The 16,510-nt window shown below is 43.3% G+C and overlaps 1 protein-coding gene across 1 annotated transcript in view; it reads left to right on the top strand.

Annotated features, from left to right (window-relative positions):
• The first annotated feature begins 1,704 nt into the window (after positions 1 to 1,704).
• The window catches only part of PXDNL (peroxidasin like), a 134,175-nt gene continuing 119,369 nt past the window's right edge, over positions 1,705 to 16,510 (top strand). Inside the window, exons 1-3 of the mRNA XM_029924002.1 lie at positions 1,705 to 1,730; positions 6,811 to 6,882; positions 11,759 to 11,830. Of these exons, the coding sequence (XP_029779862.1) occupies positions 1,705 to 1,730; positions 6,811 to 6,882; positions 11,759 to 11,830 (170 nt within the window). The remainder of the gene's footprint in view (positions 1,731 to 6,810; positions 6,883 to 11,758; positions 11,831 to 16,510) is intronic.

Here is a 16,510-nt window from a genome sequence, read left to right as displayed (position 1 = left end):
ATTTGAAGCATCTCCTTTGCAATGTGCTCCGAGCTCCTATTTCCTTAGCTTATGTTTTATACAGACACAACATTATCTACACAGACACACTCAGACTCACACACACAGGCAACTTCTCTCTCCCAGCAGTGCTCCTTTGCCCTTCCTGAACTCAAGGCTTTTGAGAAAATAAAAACTAGCTACTTTTTACAAAAGGGTTGGGAACACTGAACTTACATTGTTTTTTGACTGTGCAGTTAGAAACATACAATGTTCTTCTCTCCGTCTCTGCTCTGACGTTAGAGTGGGGTTGCCAAGGTGATGGTACGCGACGGTGGATTTGTTTTTATGTGGCTCAGTGAGTTCACGCTAGAAGCCAAATCAATACTAGCAACTTCTCTCCCCGAGAACTGTTCTTTCTCTATTTTTTCTATTGTTTTTGTTGCCATCCTCTGACTACAGGTTCTTGCTCTGCTCTGCATGTTTTATAAAACTTGGGGAGATTTTTGTCCTCATTTGTAAGTAGATATTTACTCAGGTCAGAGCTGTCAAATATGGTGTCCACGCTCACAGAAAATTGTGATTCTAAAACGCCTCTTTGGAATGAGATTGATTCAGAAAGCCCCGGGAATTTGCTAGATGTCCTCCAGGTTTGTTAGTGTCTAATGATTCTACCATAAAGTTTTAGGAAACGCGATTAAATGTACATTATTACAGATCTCACCAAAGTCAGGCTTGTGTCAACACTGGTCATGGTTCTTCCTCAAGAAAATGCAGTGCCCTTGTAGGATGGTGACCAATATTAACTCAGAAAGTTTTCATTATAGTTCCTAAGCCAGTCCATCTTTTGTTTTACATACCCTAGAACGTGCTAAGAGTTCAAGGTCTTAGCCTCTTCTTTACAAAGTCCATGCTGTGTAAAAATACTGGCCGGTCGTTGGAACTTTCAGTGATCAACTATATATTGAGTGTCTATATCTCTGTTAAACTTATACTAGGAAGCTGGGGATGTTGGAAATGAGCATAAACCCAATGGAGTCTCTGTCTTCGTGGGACGTAGAGTCTAGTTAGGGAAGGTAGATGTGGATGAAAGAATCACTCAAGCTGGGATAAAATTGCAACTATGCAGTGCAGGGAAAGCCTGTAACCTGGGGAAGGCCTCCTGGAGGAAATAGCATAGTTGGGTTCCAAACACTGGATAGAATTCAGGCAAAATGAGGGGAGAGAGTTTATCAGGCTGAGAGGAAAACCGCATAAAGACCTTTGTGGGCAGGAGTGTGGCAAATATGAGAGCCTAGGAGAAGGGGAGAGTGCTAAGTTGAGGTGGTCAAGGAGAGGGGTTAAAAGGGGAAGACGGAAAAGCACTTTTAGGCAAGATGATGAAGGGATTCGGCTCCGTTAGAGAACTTTCTCTTTGTTCTCATCCAAACTGAAAACATTCAAGAGTTTTAACAAGCATTTCTAGAGGGGAGAGAGGAGACTGCTGTATGTAGACCAGTTGATTACTTCCTGTGGTGCAGTGCCCAAGGGCATACCCTGGTCGAGGGTGACTGTCGTGGATAAAAGGAGATGGAATAAATTTAAGAGAGACTCAGAAGGCAAAATCAAACGAATTTGAAGTTACATAGGATGTAGGGAACGAGAGAGGAAGGGTCAGTGCCAGTTTTCTGACTTCGCACATCGATACGTGGTGGTGCCCATGAGCAGCACAGGAGAGCGGGAGCGATGGAGGAAGATGGGCCGGCCCAGAGGTACCGGGCTGGAGGCGCCTTTGTGATATGCAGAGGATACGTAAGAAGCTAGATGTGTGACCCACATCTTAGAGCTACATCTGCAGGTTTAATCTGTTAGCCTTTTACATAGAGGTCATTGGAGCCATGGGTGTAGATGAAAGGACCTAGGACAGCTGCGTTTGAATAAACATGAAATGACAATGGTGAGAATTTTCTGCCTTCAATTTATGAACAGGTAGCTACTGATTCATTTGTGTCTAAATTTCTTTTCTTTTAAAAAAATTGTTTAATGTTTATTATTGAGAGAAAAAGAGAGAGAGAACACACACATATGGGGAAGGGACAGAGAGAGGGGGACAGAGGATCCAAAGCAGGCTCTGTGCAGACAGAGGAGAGCCCAGTACGGGGCTCGTGCCCACAAACAGTGAGATCATGACCTGAGCTGGTGGGTCGCTCCTCTGACTGAGCTGCCCATGCTCCCCTGGGTCTAACTTTCTTGAAAGGATTCAAAACAAAATTCTGGTCCTTTCAAGTGGTTATTCACATTTATCTACTTGCAAGAGGTGCTTGAAAATGTCAGAATTCAACAACCCAGGAAATGTGAAGTTACAGGAGAGGAGAGACTTGCTATGTTATTAGTTTAGAAGAGTAAAAATCAAACCCAAATACTTCTTTGACCAGGATAAAGCCCTGGCACAAACCAGCTGAGCCTAACAAAACATTATACTGCTTTGAATTGGGTTAAAGTAAACAAGAATTGTTTTTTGAGAAAAAATTTTGTTAGGAAACTTGTCAAATCACATGAACTAAAACCTTCAAGACATCTGGGCCACAGTCACACAGAATCCTGGGTTGCCTCACTTCTCTGCTGGCAATGAAATCTACTTTTGTGCCTTTTTCATTTATTAGTAGTGAATTCAAATACTAATTGCTTATCTTACTATATAGTGTATTAAATTGCAGTTCTCTAGGAGGTATTTGACCTGTAAGAGTCACCCAGCATGAGTCTAGAATTGGGGAGATTTATTTGGGAAGTGTTCCTTGAATGGGGAATAAATAGTCTGTGGTTAGTAGGGTCTCAGTATACCCGTGTTGGAAAAGATTATGCATTTCTTATGAATTGCTAAGTACAAATAGCAAAGTATAGGATATTTACATGTTAAAATCAGTACTTTTCAATTACTTTAATTACTGTGGAGTACAAATCACAAAATCTATTGACAAAAAAATGTAATTGTAGATTAGTCCTTAACATCACAGTAGTTATAGCATTGAACGGAATGTTGTATGTTATTTTAACTTTTAGATGGTCTCCTGGCCTTGATTTTGTTAAAAAATTTTTAAATGTTTATTTATTTTTGAGAGAGAGACAGAGTGTGAGCGGGAGAGGGAGACACAGAATCCAAAGCAGGCTCTAGGCTCTGAACTGTCAGCAAAGACCCTGACACGGGGCTGGCTCAAGCTCACGAGCCCTGAGATTATGGCCTGAGCCGAAGTCAGCCACTCACCTGACGGAGCCACCCATGCATCCCTCCTGGCCCTGATTTGGCTCAGTGATTCGGAGCCCACCCAACCAAAAGCCCTGTTCATTCTCATTCATTCTTGTTCCCTTCTTTGTGGTTCCCCACATACCTGTGGTGACACATGTTTGACTCTACGGGATGCATGTTTGACTGCTGATGCCAAGGAAAAGCGTTGGTGTGAAACTCCAGTTTTTTGTGGTGAAATTTCTAATAAGGAAATTGTTCACAAGAAGTTTAAAAAGTAGAAATGGGGGAATAAGGGTCTCACTCACCTCTTAAAATCTGCAAGTTGGCACTCAGGTGGCTGAAGGACACACCTGGGCTTGTGCCCTCCTTCCTTGTGACTTGGGAGGTCGGTCCAGGACCTGGAATGTGACACTTTCCCTCAGTTAAGACCTCGACCCCTTCCAGGAGAGGAAGGCACGAGTGTGGTGGGATCGGGGTCTGGGCATGAGGAGGGGCCTCCCTGGGTGTTTGTGAGCATGGGTTTCACTCCATGCGTGGCCCTGATTTATTTCTGATGAGCTCGTGACTTCCCTTTGTGAAGCTGACAGTTTCCTACCTGTGAAGGGTGTTGCTCCTGAGGCTGGTGGATCAGGTGTCACCAGGCCATCTGTGTGGGCTCTGCCCATCTGCTGATCTGTGTGTCGCTGCTCCCTTGGTGACCAGACAGGCTGCTGGGCCCACTGATAAGACAAACCTCTGCCTAAACTGAACTTCAGTCCCAGCAATTCCAAGCTGTATGAAATTGAGTGAGTGTCTTCACCTATCTGTACCACATTTTCCTCATGTAAATAATGGGGTATTCATAGAGCTCCTCTTGGCGTAGTTGTGAGGATTAAAAATGAGGATTTAGGGGCACCTGGGTGGCTCAGTTGGTTAAGTGTCCAACTTCAGCTCAGGTCATGATCTCACGGTTTGTGAGTTCAAGCCCGACATTGGGCTCTATGCTGACAGCTCAGAGCCTGGAGTCTGCTTCAGATTCCGTGTCTACATCTTCTCTGCCCCTCTCCTGCTCACCTCTGTCTGTCTCTCTCAATAATAAATATACATTAAAAAATTCTTTTTAAAAATGAGGATTTAAATGACAAAATGCATGTAAAGTGCATAAAATCATAAGCGTTTGGTGGTGTTACTATTATTATTTAGTTCATGCTAAATCTGAAGCCCTAATCAGCACTGATTCATATTCACAGTGAAGTATCCATTTGCACTCTGTGTTAGTGAGCCCAGAATTCCAACCAGGCGATACGTGAAACTTGAAAGGAAAGTCCTGTAACAGACCTCTTTCCAAATCTTTCTTCAGGGCAGCCCCGAGGCTCCTCCCTCCCACCCCTGCTCTCACCCCAACACCTGCTCCTGTCTCTTCCTTCTCCAACCTTCGAGGCTCTACACCAGCACTGTGTGTCAGACCAGTTACAGAAGTCGTGATTTTCAGGAGAGCAGCGTGCGTTGTGTGTGAGTGTGTACGTAGAATATACAGGAACAAAGGAGCTCTGTTCTATGCAAATATTAAAGCATTAACGTCTTCTACGGTGGAATGCTTGGAAGGAATACTGAGGCCACCAGCCAGCATGCCAGACTTCAGAGCGAGCGGAGGTGGCCCCAGGACCCAACCCAAAACCGTTTTAAATGATTATTCCCTTCCAACCAGAACCTCTTCATTGTGCTGTGATTATTATGCTCTGCCCTGGTGTATGAAGTGCTCATCCTATAATGATTTTATAAGAAAGGAGCCATGAATGAAGTAGAGGAGTTTCTATTCCCTAAAATCTGTATTTCTTTTTTCCAAAGATTCAACTGTGATTAAATAAATATCTTTAGGGGCACCCGGGCGGCTCGGTTGGTTAAGTGTCCGACTTCGGCTCAGATCATGATCTCACCACTCTTAGGTTCGAGCCCCACGTCGAGCTCTGTGCTGACAGCTCAGAGCCTGGACCCTGCTTCAGATTCTGTCTCCCTCTCTCTCTGCCCCTTCCCTGCTCACACACTCTCTCTCAAAAATGAATAAATGTTTAAAAAAATTAAAGAAAAAATAAATATATTTAAATATAAACATATAAAATAGTCTCATCTTGTGTCCTCTCTTCAAGTCAAATCACTTTCTGTTGACTAAGTCAAGTGCAATCTACTGTGTTCTGTTAGGACACACTTCAATGCGAGACTTGGTGGGTTCTTTCTCATGGTGACTTTTGTGGTTAGGTGCTTTCGACAGCCATTCACTGCTTGCCTACAGACTGCTGTGTGTGGCTGTTGGTTTCATTTCAATGATTTGAAAAGGCTGTGTTTAGAAGTCAGGTGCTGGGTGAATATTTAAATTAGAATTCAGGTGCAAGGTGAATATTTAAGTTAGAAGTCAGGTGCAAGGTGAATAGTTGAGTATGTGGCCTTAGCAGTGAGTCTAAAATTCACTCTGCTCAGCCCTCTGCTTTGAAGCCTTGTTTCTCCGTTTCCTCACAGAATTTCTGAGAGAAAGGGAAACCTTTCTGTCTTCAGCAGTGCTGCTTGCTACTTCAAGAAAAGCCTTTCTGAAATGGCAGCTTTGGAAATATGCACTGGTTGATTGCATACAGGGTACCAAGAACTGAGAAGGTCTGGTTCTAAAGGGAGTAAAAGAGACACATTCCTTTTTATATACTCTCTGGCACACTTAATTCATTTCAAATATTCATCATATTGTTATGCCCAGATTTTAATATCGCCCCAAAAACCCGAGACTACCAGGGAGACTGAGTCACAAAGGGCGGTTTTGTTATGGGCTTAGGCTGGCCCAGCCTAAGCTCAGGCTCACAGACTTTACCATTTCGGTGGATCCATGCTGAGAGTCCTGAACATGGTGGGGTCCGGCCTTTATGAGTTTGGGAAGGGGGAGTTACAGGAAATTGTGACACAGGTACAGCGATCCAGGTCTAATTATACAATATTATTGACAGCAAGTTTAACCATTCACATTGCCTAGAGTATTTGTTACCTTTGGCGGGACCCAATCACAATATTTAGAGTACTGAGCAATCACAGAGTGGGCCCAAGACCCTCATGTAGGGCGTGACTAATCTTAGCCTCCATCTTGGAAATGTTAAAGGTGTGAGCTGGCCTTTCCTGATTGGGTGTTACAAGGGTGGTCCCTCTTGCCTTGGGCAATGTGTGCCCTTCTATTGTCTCACGGAGTCAGTTTCAGACCTGCATCCTTACAATATTACATAAAATACGTCCTTCTTTGTCCTCAGGAACGTTCCCTCTATCCTGAAATGTAATAAGCATGTGGTCACCTGTAAAGTGTCTTAGCATGATTCAAGTCTTAATTATTATTCTAGCTTCACTTTAAAAATTTTAAGGAGTAGAAGAGTAACTTCACTGACCACTTAGCATCTTTCCACTCAAGCGCCTACCCAAGAAAAGGGTGCTCCTTCCTGTTGGTTCCCAGGTAGAATATCAGGTTTCTGGGCCCAGAACTGCAAAGAGCAGAGGGGACTTGAAATGCTTCAGAGTTGATTTTCAGCTCATGCTCTTGTTAATTTCTCATTTTGTTTTACTTACCAGCACGTGAAATAACCAACCTGTTTTCTGTCTTCCAGCTATATTCATTTCAACCAAATAGAAACACTACAGCCGGAGACGTTTGGAGACCTTGTGAAATTAGAAAGACTGTGAGTGTTGATTCTTCCGACATCCTTTGCTGCTGCTTTACTTCTTTTGTTTATACAACGTATTGACTGCTTGGGAGATCAGGACATTTTGTTGTCAGCCTAAGAAGCAGGGCCTGCACTTTTGTGCTGTAAGATAGAGTTCTCATAAGATACTCTATAGTTTGAAATCAATGGAGAAAAGGCGAATCACCCAATTAAAAATAGGGCAAACGCGATGAGCGATGTTTCACGAAGGAGGTAAAACCGCTTTGAAAACTTGTGGCAGAACCGACCCCAGTTCACGTCCACATGCCCTGTGACCTATGCATCAGCTCTGCTCCTACTTCTAGACACAACACACGTGCACGTGGATGTGCACCAGAAGGCGTGTTCTGGAAGGTTTACAGGAGCATCGCCTCGAACAGCTCCACACTAGAACGGACTCAAGCACCCAATGACAAAAGAAGAGAAATCAGTTGTGCATATTCATTACACAGAAGACTTTTGGCACATATGAGTCTCATTCTGACCCAAAAAGAAAATCAAACATTGAAAATCGATTTTGGTTTTAGATGAAATTAAAAAACAGCCAGAACTCACATTGTAGCTGGGAGATGGAGAGTGGTTATCTCTGGAGAAGGAAGTGACGGGGGACGGCTGCGGTGGGGCGGGAGGGCTTCTGCAGCCTGACGGTTTTGTCTTTTTCTGTTTTCCCTGGATGCTAGCTGCACAGCGGCATTCACTTTTGGGAAAGTCGTCGTGCTCAGAGCATGATGTGTGGAATTTTCTAGATGCGTGTTATATTTAACACAGCTTTCTTCGACAACAGTAACGAACCAGAAGGACACTTGGGCAGCCTCCCTGTGTGACGTCTTTTATCAGATGAAGATACTCCTCCCCTTTATGTCTTCTGTACCTTAGTTAACAAATTGATAGCGATTTTAGTAGATGATATGATATTTTTTTGAACAAAAATATGCAGACTGACAGAGCTATGCTGAATCAGGAATCTGTTTGAATTAAATATATCTGAAAAAAATTGAAATTAGGAGTTTGTAGATTCTGAAAAGGATGCCCTTTCATATGGGTACATGAAATAGACCAGTAAAATTGAAAGATCAAGAGAGCTAATTAACTACTACTTCCCAAGCCATATTTTTGTAATGCATAAAAGTTCACTGGATTTGTGTTTGTGTCCCTGAAGGAATGTAATGGAGTGGAGGGAACTGGGCAGGAAAGCATTCTTGACCCCTCTCCTGCTCTACCAGCTGTGAGCAGTGAGATCCGCCTTGGCAAATTCCAGGTGTAGCGTCATGATGAGGAATGGCCTCTGAAAACCTCATCACCACCACCTTTAATGTTGGGGAAAGTATTGCTGGTGAATAAGCATTGTTTTCCTCCATTGAGCGCTGGGAAGGGGGGATTCCTGCTCCCCAAAGGAGACCCGGAAGCCCTTGCCAGCCCTAAGGCAGTAACGCCCCTCTTGCCTTTAGCAGAGAACTGTTATCTCTTGAAGGAGCAGGCCACTGACCAAGAAAAAAGGCTTTAGCTTTTCATTTCCTCCCTTGTATATACAGAAAAACTATGTATATATTCATATATATTTCTTGAAAGAGCTCTGAATATATTAATCATAAGTTTCTTCTTCTTCTTCTTTTTTTTTTTTAAATTCCCTTGCTTCTTCTGGAGTTGGTTTTTCTTTGTTTTGTCTTGGTCTTTCCTGGTCATGGTCCCGATTAAGTTCCTTCTTGTGCCTTGTGATCCTTGGTATTTATACTTGAAAAGTAGGCTTGGGGTGGGACTTTCCCCTGTTCTCTTGTAGGTAGGTCTGTTTTCTTTCAAAATTTCCCTTTAGTGGGAATTTTAGTTTGGACAATTGGGTGGGAAAATGGCAGATTTCTAAAATACCACAATGGGGGAGGAAAGGCTTTCTTTTCAGTTGCTGCTCCACACAAAATCCATTACTTTTCTTCTGTCCTATAAGTTTTTCCTCTTAGCATTTGGAGGCAGCTTCAAGTTAATTACATTTCTCCGCACGCATGTTCAGTGAAGCCCCTTCCCATCCTGTCCCCCTGCTCTCTTTGGTGTCTTGGGTCCCAAGTAATCTGACTGTTCCTGCTTCACGTACCCTCTGGGCTTCTGTCTTTTCTGTCTATGTCATCTTCCAACCCCTCCCATGCATTTTGTATGTTTCCAGAGTTCTCCACAATCTCTTATCTGTTGGTGACCTTCCACATTCTGTCCTCTTGATTGTTATGGATTTATTTATTGTATTGGCCATCTGGGCGATTATTTCTGTCCAGTTCTGAAAGAGAATGAGGCAAATTCGTATGGCTAGTTTACTATTGTGAGTCAGCGTTCTTCTCCTTATACCTTTGAAATGTTTGTGAAAACAGTCTTTTAAATATTAAAATCAAAGGATTGTATTAAGGTATTTCTCACTCTAAACAAATTGGGCATGACTTTGCCTGTAACCACATGTCCTCAAGTCATGTGCATGCACAGAAGCAGCAGCAGCAAGAGGGGATCTAGAATAGCTCTTTATTAACAGGCTTTGATAAAAGCCCACATGTGTTACATTCATAAATATCAGCCCCTACCATTTGTGTGGAATGTTCTTTTCAGTGGAGGCAAGATGCCAGTGCAGGCAAGTGAAGACCTGTGTCTTCATCTTTTCTACGAAGAGAAGAATTCGTTTGAAAATCCTGGCCCTTTACCAAAGTTGGATTTTTCCCCAGTAGATAAAACTTATTTTTAAACAATCCTAAACTACTTATTATTCCATCACCAAGCAAAAGAATCTATATGCTTTTTTATCGTTATGCTTTTTTCTTGATTTGATTTGGCTGCTAAGCAATTAATTCTGGTTTACTTGGCTTGGAAAATGGATAACGTCTTTCAATCTCTAATTATTGATGCAATTTCCAGCCTTTTAAATATGTTAAGAGAATAATCAGCGGCCTTTTTACTATCATAATGGACTAAGCTAGTTATAAGATAGTGAAATAAGCTTGTAGTCCAGCAAAACAAAACAAAACAAAACAAAACAAAATGAATAAGTTGTCCAAATTATATGGCTTCCCCCAAGTTCAGCTGCAATGTTCTACAAGCTATTTCTCCATTATGAAGTTCTATCCCAGCATCCTCCGAGAAATGCAAGTGGACTGGGGCTTGTGGGGCATGAGGATCGCTCTGTGACCTCCATCTCGACACCCATCCTAACCTGTTTACTGTTTCTTCTCTAGTCATTGCGTAGTTTGGTGAGTTAGGTGGGGGAGAGGAAGAGGAGTATAAGGAACTAAAATAGTAAGGATCAGGAAAAAATTTATATCTATTTAGATGTGCATCAAATTTCCAAAACCATAAAAATATTTTGCTCTTCCTGACTCCCTGTTGCCTCGATCCCTAATTGATAATTAAAATTAGGCTAAAAATATACATTGCTAGAGAAAACATGGTCAGAGGACCTTATTAAATTTTGAGATAGGAGCTCTGGTCATGAAGCATGACTCAGAGGGAGGCTGGATGTAGCTAATTGTTAGCACTTTCTACCTACTGTTCAATTATGTATGCTCATTTCCTACAGTCTTCAGAACTAAATGGTATGCAAGGACGCCTCGGTGACTCAATCGGTTGAGTGTCTGACGCTTTTTTTTTTAATGTTTATTTTTGAGAGAGAGAGAGAGCGTGAACAGGGGAGAAACAGAGAGAGAGGGAGACACAGAATCTGAAACAGGTTCCAGATTCTGAGCTGTCAGCACACAGCCTGACGAGGGGCTCGAACTGACAAACTGCGAGATCGTGACCTGAGCCGAAGTAGGACGCTTAACTGACTGAGCCACCCGGGTGCCCTGGGTGTCTGACTCTTGATTTCAGTTCAGGTCATGATCTCAGCATTGTGGGAGCCTCACCTTGGGCTTCGCACTGAGCGTGGAGCCAGCTTGGGATTCTCTCCCCCTCCCTCTCCCTCCCCATCTCCCTCCAGGTCTCCTTCTCCCTCTCCCCCTGCCCTTTGCTCTCACTTTCTCTCTAAAAGAATAACAAGAAAGAAATGGCATGGAGCTTTTCTCTGTTTTGCAGACTACTGTCTTCTCTTCTTACACATGCTCTTTGTTGACTATGATTTCAGTGGTGCCAGTAAGACTGGGAGCCGAGCTGTGATCCGCTAGCGGTAACCTCTCTCCTCACAGTGGGGGGCAGTGGTATGACCAGGGGCAGCGCTCAGGAACCCAAACCCAGCGGACTGACCGGGTGGAAGGAGAGGTAGAAATACTGGCCTGGGCCTCCTCCACTGCCTCCGTCCATTACCTCTGGTGAGGGACCCTGACTGGGAAGGGGAAGCCAGGGGCAACAGAGCCCGGGGACATGCTTCTCCTGTGATATTCCTGGAGCAGCACAAGTGGGCATGGAATTCAAAGGGAGCACGCAAATGGTGGGCCGAGCCAGGGACCACAGCGGCACAAAACGGACCTGTGGCTTAGCTAAACCGCTGCGGCCAGTAAGCAGGAGACCTAGGGTTTGCGTCGGCAGGATCCGGTTGGTTAATCATGGTTGGACTGCAGCCCGCTGTGGTCATACACACGCGACCAGGCCATTCCTTTTGATGAATACCTTCTCTGCCCTGACCTCCTATGTGTTTAGAGACTTACTCTCTTTAGCACTTGTAATCCCTAAGTAAATAAAAGAAAACCTTAAAGAAAATAGAACCATGGATGAGAAAATACCAGTGTAGTTGTAGATAGGTGCAGATAAATCTTTAAAACAAAGCTTGCATATTTGCCCTTTCTCACTAAAATTCTTTTAAAAGTGGATTTGGAATCACAATTGGACTTAAAAAAAAAAGTCTCCTAAATCATCTTTACTGCTTTGTGATTAAAAGTTATCTATTATTTTTCAGGTTTTTGCATCACAACAAATTATCGAAAGTCCTGCCTGGGAGCTTTTCTCATCTGGATTCATTACAGAGGCTGTAAGTGACAGCAAGCGGGCAACCACAAAAACCTTACGATGATTTCCCCCCAAGTAAATAAATCCCAGGCCGTGGTTTGCCTTCGTCGCCTTCTGCCGTGAAAGATCATTGTGATCCTAGCGTGCTAGGGGAGAAAACGGTCTTGTTAACCAGAGAGTGAGGGAGGACGCAGACAGTCTACTGAGCTTTCGTGGATTCTCTTAGAGGTGACATTCAAAAGGAGTATTGAAGATAGAAGTTTCCTCGCTCTCTTCTCAGTCATTTCCTTGCTGGTCAAATCTACAGACTCCCAGGACTTCCTTTTCCTTTCACTTTTATTTAAAAAAGAGATGTGAGACGTTCCAAAGGAAGTCTAACTCCTGTGGCCAGGCTTCGGAAGCGTGCGGTTCATTTCTTCCTGCATGAAACAATCCAGAGCCAACATCCCTGTTTTCCTCTCCAACGGCCTCACTTTTCTCTCTGCCTCTGTGAGTCACTGACCTTTGCCCTGGTGTGTCTCCTGCCCCCGATCTCCGGGAATGCTGCATCGTTGATGGATTCTGGGGTTATTTTTCCCTTGGGCAAGTTGCATTATCAGCGAAAGGTCAGAGGTCCTGCTTCCTGGTTCCAATGGGAAGGCACACAGGGGAGGAATCACCGAGGCTTATCTCTCAGCATCTCGGGGGCCATGTTGTCGCTGTCATCTTCTGGTGTGATGCACCCAGGACCAGGTTGATAGGAAGGGAAGGTGAAGGTTTAAATAGGTATCAGAACACTGGGGGAAAGAAACATGTGTTGTAGTTGGTGCCTGGAAATCACACGCGGAATCGCTGTGGTTCTGGGGTCATGAACAACCAGGAGGACGTCCGTTCACCCCAGTGCATTGTTTCCAGCCTATCTTCTCTGTGTCCTGTCAAGGCGGAGCTCTCCCTGCAGGGGCTGCCTTCCCTGTCCCTTCTCCTCGGGCTGTGCTCTTTGTGCTCAAACCCACTGAAGCCTTGCTTGGCAGTTCTCTTCATGTGCCAGAATCTTCCTTCTCAGAGCTGGTGGGACTGCAGCTGTTTGGAACAGTCCACATGTGGATTCTCGTTTGCCGTTATAATAGACTTGGTCTTTTAGAGCCCTTGTGGGTTCGGGGAAAGTGGTGAGACTTCCCAGGAAACCCCCCTGTCCACACACAGCCTCCGCCAGGGTCCTCCCTCACTGAAGCGGAACGGCTCTTAGAACCCATGCGTCAGGACCACCCCAAGGCCATCGCACATGCTCCCAGTGGGCATTGCACGCTGTCTGGGTTCAGATGAACGTGTAATGACATGTAGCATCACTACGACGTCATGTGGAATATTCCCCGCCCTCGACGTCCTCTGTGCTCCTCCATTCATCCCCTCATCCCCGAAGCCACTGGCACTCCATGTTTGGCTGTCTCCATAGTTTCATCTTTTCTCGAATGTCCTGTAACTGGAGTCTTACAGCATGCAGCCTTTTCAGATGAGACGCTCTCATTTAGTAACAGGCACTTCTGGTTCCTCCATGTCTTTTCATGGCTCATTAGCAAATCTCTTTTTAGTGTTGAGTACTTGTCCGTGGTCTGCTTGTACCAGAGTTTATTTATCCATTCACCTGCTGACAAATACTTTGCTTTCAAGTTTTGACCATTATAAATAAAGCTGCTGGAAACACCCCCATGTAGGATTTGAGTGGACATAAGTTGCGCATCCTTTGGGTAAATACAAAGAAGCATGAGTCCTGGATGGTACGGTAAAAGCACATCTGATTTTGTGAGAAATTGCCTGCCTGTCCTCCAAAGGGGCTGCACCATTGCAGCCTCACCAGCCGTCAGAGAGAGCTCTAGGGCCTCAGTCCCTCACCAGCAGTTGGGGTTGGCAGGTGTCCTTCCTGGACTTGGGCCATTCCAAGTGATGCGCAGTGGTATCTTGTTGTTTTTGCATTCTTGGTGTTAAGTCATATCTGGAAAATGAAAAATGCCAAGATGTTTTGTAACAAGGTAATAAGATATGTTGTTTTGGCAGTGGGAGGAATATTTTTTTACTTGTGTCCTTTCTTTTTTTGTTGGATTTGTTATATATCACTGGCGGTTAGAGTCACTGTCTTTGTGTATTTGCGATTATCATTCTGATTAAATGTTTCTTTTCTATATAGATTTCTACCTGGGTATTGTTCTTGACTTCTAAGACTTGAAAGTCTTGAAATGCTAAATCTCTTGTTTTTTCCCTAATCTCTTTCTATTATTCTTTCTTGTTAAATGTTAGTAGCAGCTTTTTTGTTCCATCCTCTCACATTTAATGAAATGGCATTCACTGCATTGCTGGGACATAGACACGGAGAAACAAACACTAGTAAGGAGGCAGAGGGAGGCCTTGTGTACAGTGATGTGTCAGTGTGTGTCTTCTAGGCGTGCACTACATTTATTTCAACTGTTTTAAGCCACTTTTAAGGTAATGTTGTTAGTACGTTGTGTCGATGAAGTGTCTGTTTCCATAGACGGCACACTGATGGCGCAAGGTCATGGTGCAGTGACATACAGGTGATCGGAGCCAGCCGCTGCTGGGTGCATGAGATCTCGGTCAGGCTGCGGTGGTGCGCCCTGGTACCCGGCTATTCCAAATCCTCAAACCTGTGCCGATCCAGGCTGTCATTTATACATGAGCATCGGACACAGGAGAGTGATCGAAGGCTACTGACCATCAAATAAACTCCGTATTCAAAAAATGAAGTCTTTCACAGCTGAAAGTGTTACTGCACTGGCCTTGTCTGGGAGTCCGAGACACCTGTGTGGACCCCATGTGCCCTCTCAGCCCTGGGAGCCGTGGGGACACTTGATCGTGCCTCTCCATCTGTACCATATCATTTCTAACTCATGATGACCGCATTCCTTCCAAGAGTACTGAAAAAGTGAATAAAATGCTTTTTTAAAAAGTGATTTTGGATCTTTAAGTGAAAGGGATTACACAAGCACAAATGAAGTATTTCTCTATTCTCAAAAAGAAAGATTTGAATTTGAACTTAACCCGTGCTTTTTTTATTCCCTTTCAAATTGCCCACTGAGCAGTGAACAACCCCAAGTGAGTAATTATTTTACTGTTGTGATTCTTGACTGCATACTATCAAAGAGGAGTTGTCTTTGATTTAGCACATCTGGTGTGATATTTGATGTAACAAAACAGAGAACAGTAAAATGGCAGTGATGTAAAGCGTGGTGTATCGCTAATTAGTGCGGTCTAATAAAGATGAAGACCACCCACCTCTCTTATTGATTTACTTGCTAACTTTCTATTTTTCAAAATTTATGGCTTTAAATTATAGGCAATGCTTCAAATGATGCTTTCCCAGTATAAATTTGGAAACCACTTGACTTATAAAAGCTCCCCAAATGGATTTTTGTGCAAAATATACTTCTTGTACTGCATGTTTTTTCAAATTTAAAGTAGGTTTTTTTATTAATGTTTATTTATTTTTGAGAGAAAGACAGAGAATGAGCAGGGGAGGGACAGAGAGATAGAGAGGGAGACACAGAATCTGCAGCTGGTGCCAGGCTCCGAGCTGTCAGCATGGAGCCCGACGCTGGGCTTGAACCCAGGACCAGTGTGATCATGACCTGAGCCAAACTCAGAGGCTCAACCGAATGAGCCACCAAGGCGCCCCTCAAATATAAAGGAGTTTTTTAAGAGGCAAGTGAAAAAATATCCTACAGTTGTTTTATTCATGTTTTGTATCCCTGCTATGGATGAATATTTGAACTGAAGTCAGTGGTGATAAAAAGAAGAAATTAAATCTTCTGCTCCAGTGTTGTTAAAACACCCAGGCATGAGGATACTAATGGGAAAGAGTGGAACACTGATTTATGGAGGGCTGTTATGTAAGAAGTGGTGACATCACGGAAATGGAACATTCCAGAATGTTGGGTCCCAAGGGAGTTGTTGATGTCCTGGCTTTGGTTCAACTCAGAAGTCTCATGGTGGTACTAAAGTGAGAATTGACACCTTAATATTTAACAACAAACTGCCTTTGATGAAATTACCAGACATTAAACTCAAACATAAATCTGACTGAACTTTGGACTTCTTCATATTGCAGTAGGTCAGTGTTTTAGTGAAGTAGCTGCTACAGTAAGTCGGTGACAAGGACCGGCCAAGGGAACTGAACCCAGGACCTTGCTAAACAAGCGCTAGTCAGCTGTGACATCTTACACATCACTCTGGACAAGGCTGAGGGTAGTCTGCATTTCAGTTACGGCTTTGTTTTCTCTGTTTAGTGTGAAGTTGTAATGGAGGCATTAGGCAAATAAAATCCATACCATTCAGTAACATTTTAATGAATGACATTTTTTCACTTAATTTAACAATTTAATGCTGCTAAATATAGCTACTATTTTCAGCGTGCTATAACTTGAGTATAAGTCTTATGAACAAAGTATCTATAATGTACTTCACAAATTATCAGATAACAAATCCTTCTTAAGTTTATTAAAAAATGTAGTGTTCTGGAATTATAAGTTCAAATCTAGAGAGCATGGTTGTGTTGTTTTGTTTTGTTTTACTTTTAGTTTACTATTCCCAGTGACTTGCTATTAAAACAGACTCCTAACATAAAACAACTATGTGATTTTTAATTTTACATGCAAATTGAGTCTTTAAATTCCTTTGTTTCCCAAGTGATTTTTAAGGACATTTATACAATTAT

Source organism: Suricata suricatta, chromosome 15 (genome assembly GCF_006229205.1).
Source record: "Suricata suricatta isolate VVHF042 chromosome 15, meerkat_22Aug2017_6uvM2_HiC, whole genome shotgun sequence".
Taxonomy (NCBI): domain Eukaryota; kingdom Metazoa; phylum Chordata; class Mammalia; order Carnivora; family Herpestidae; genus Suricata; species Suricata suricatta.
Note: the sequence above shows the minus strand (reverse complement) of the source record. Positions and strands in the feature narration are given on the sequence as shown.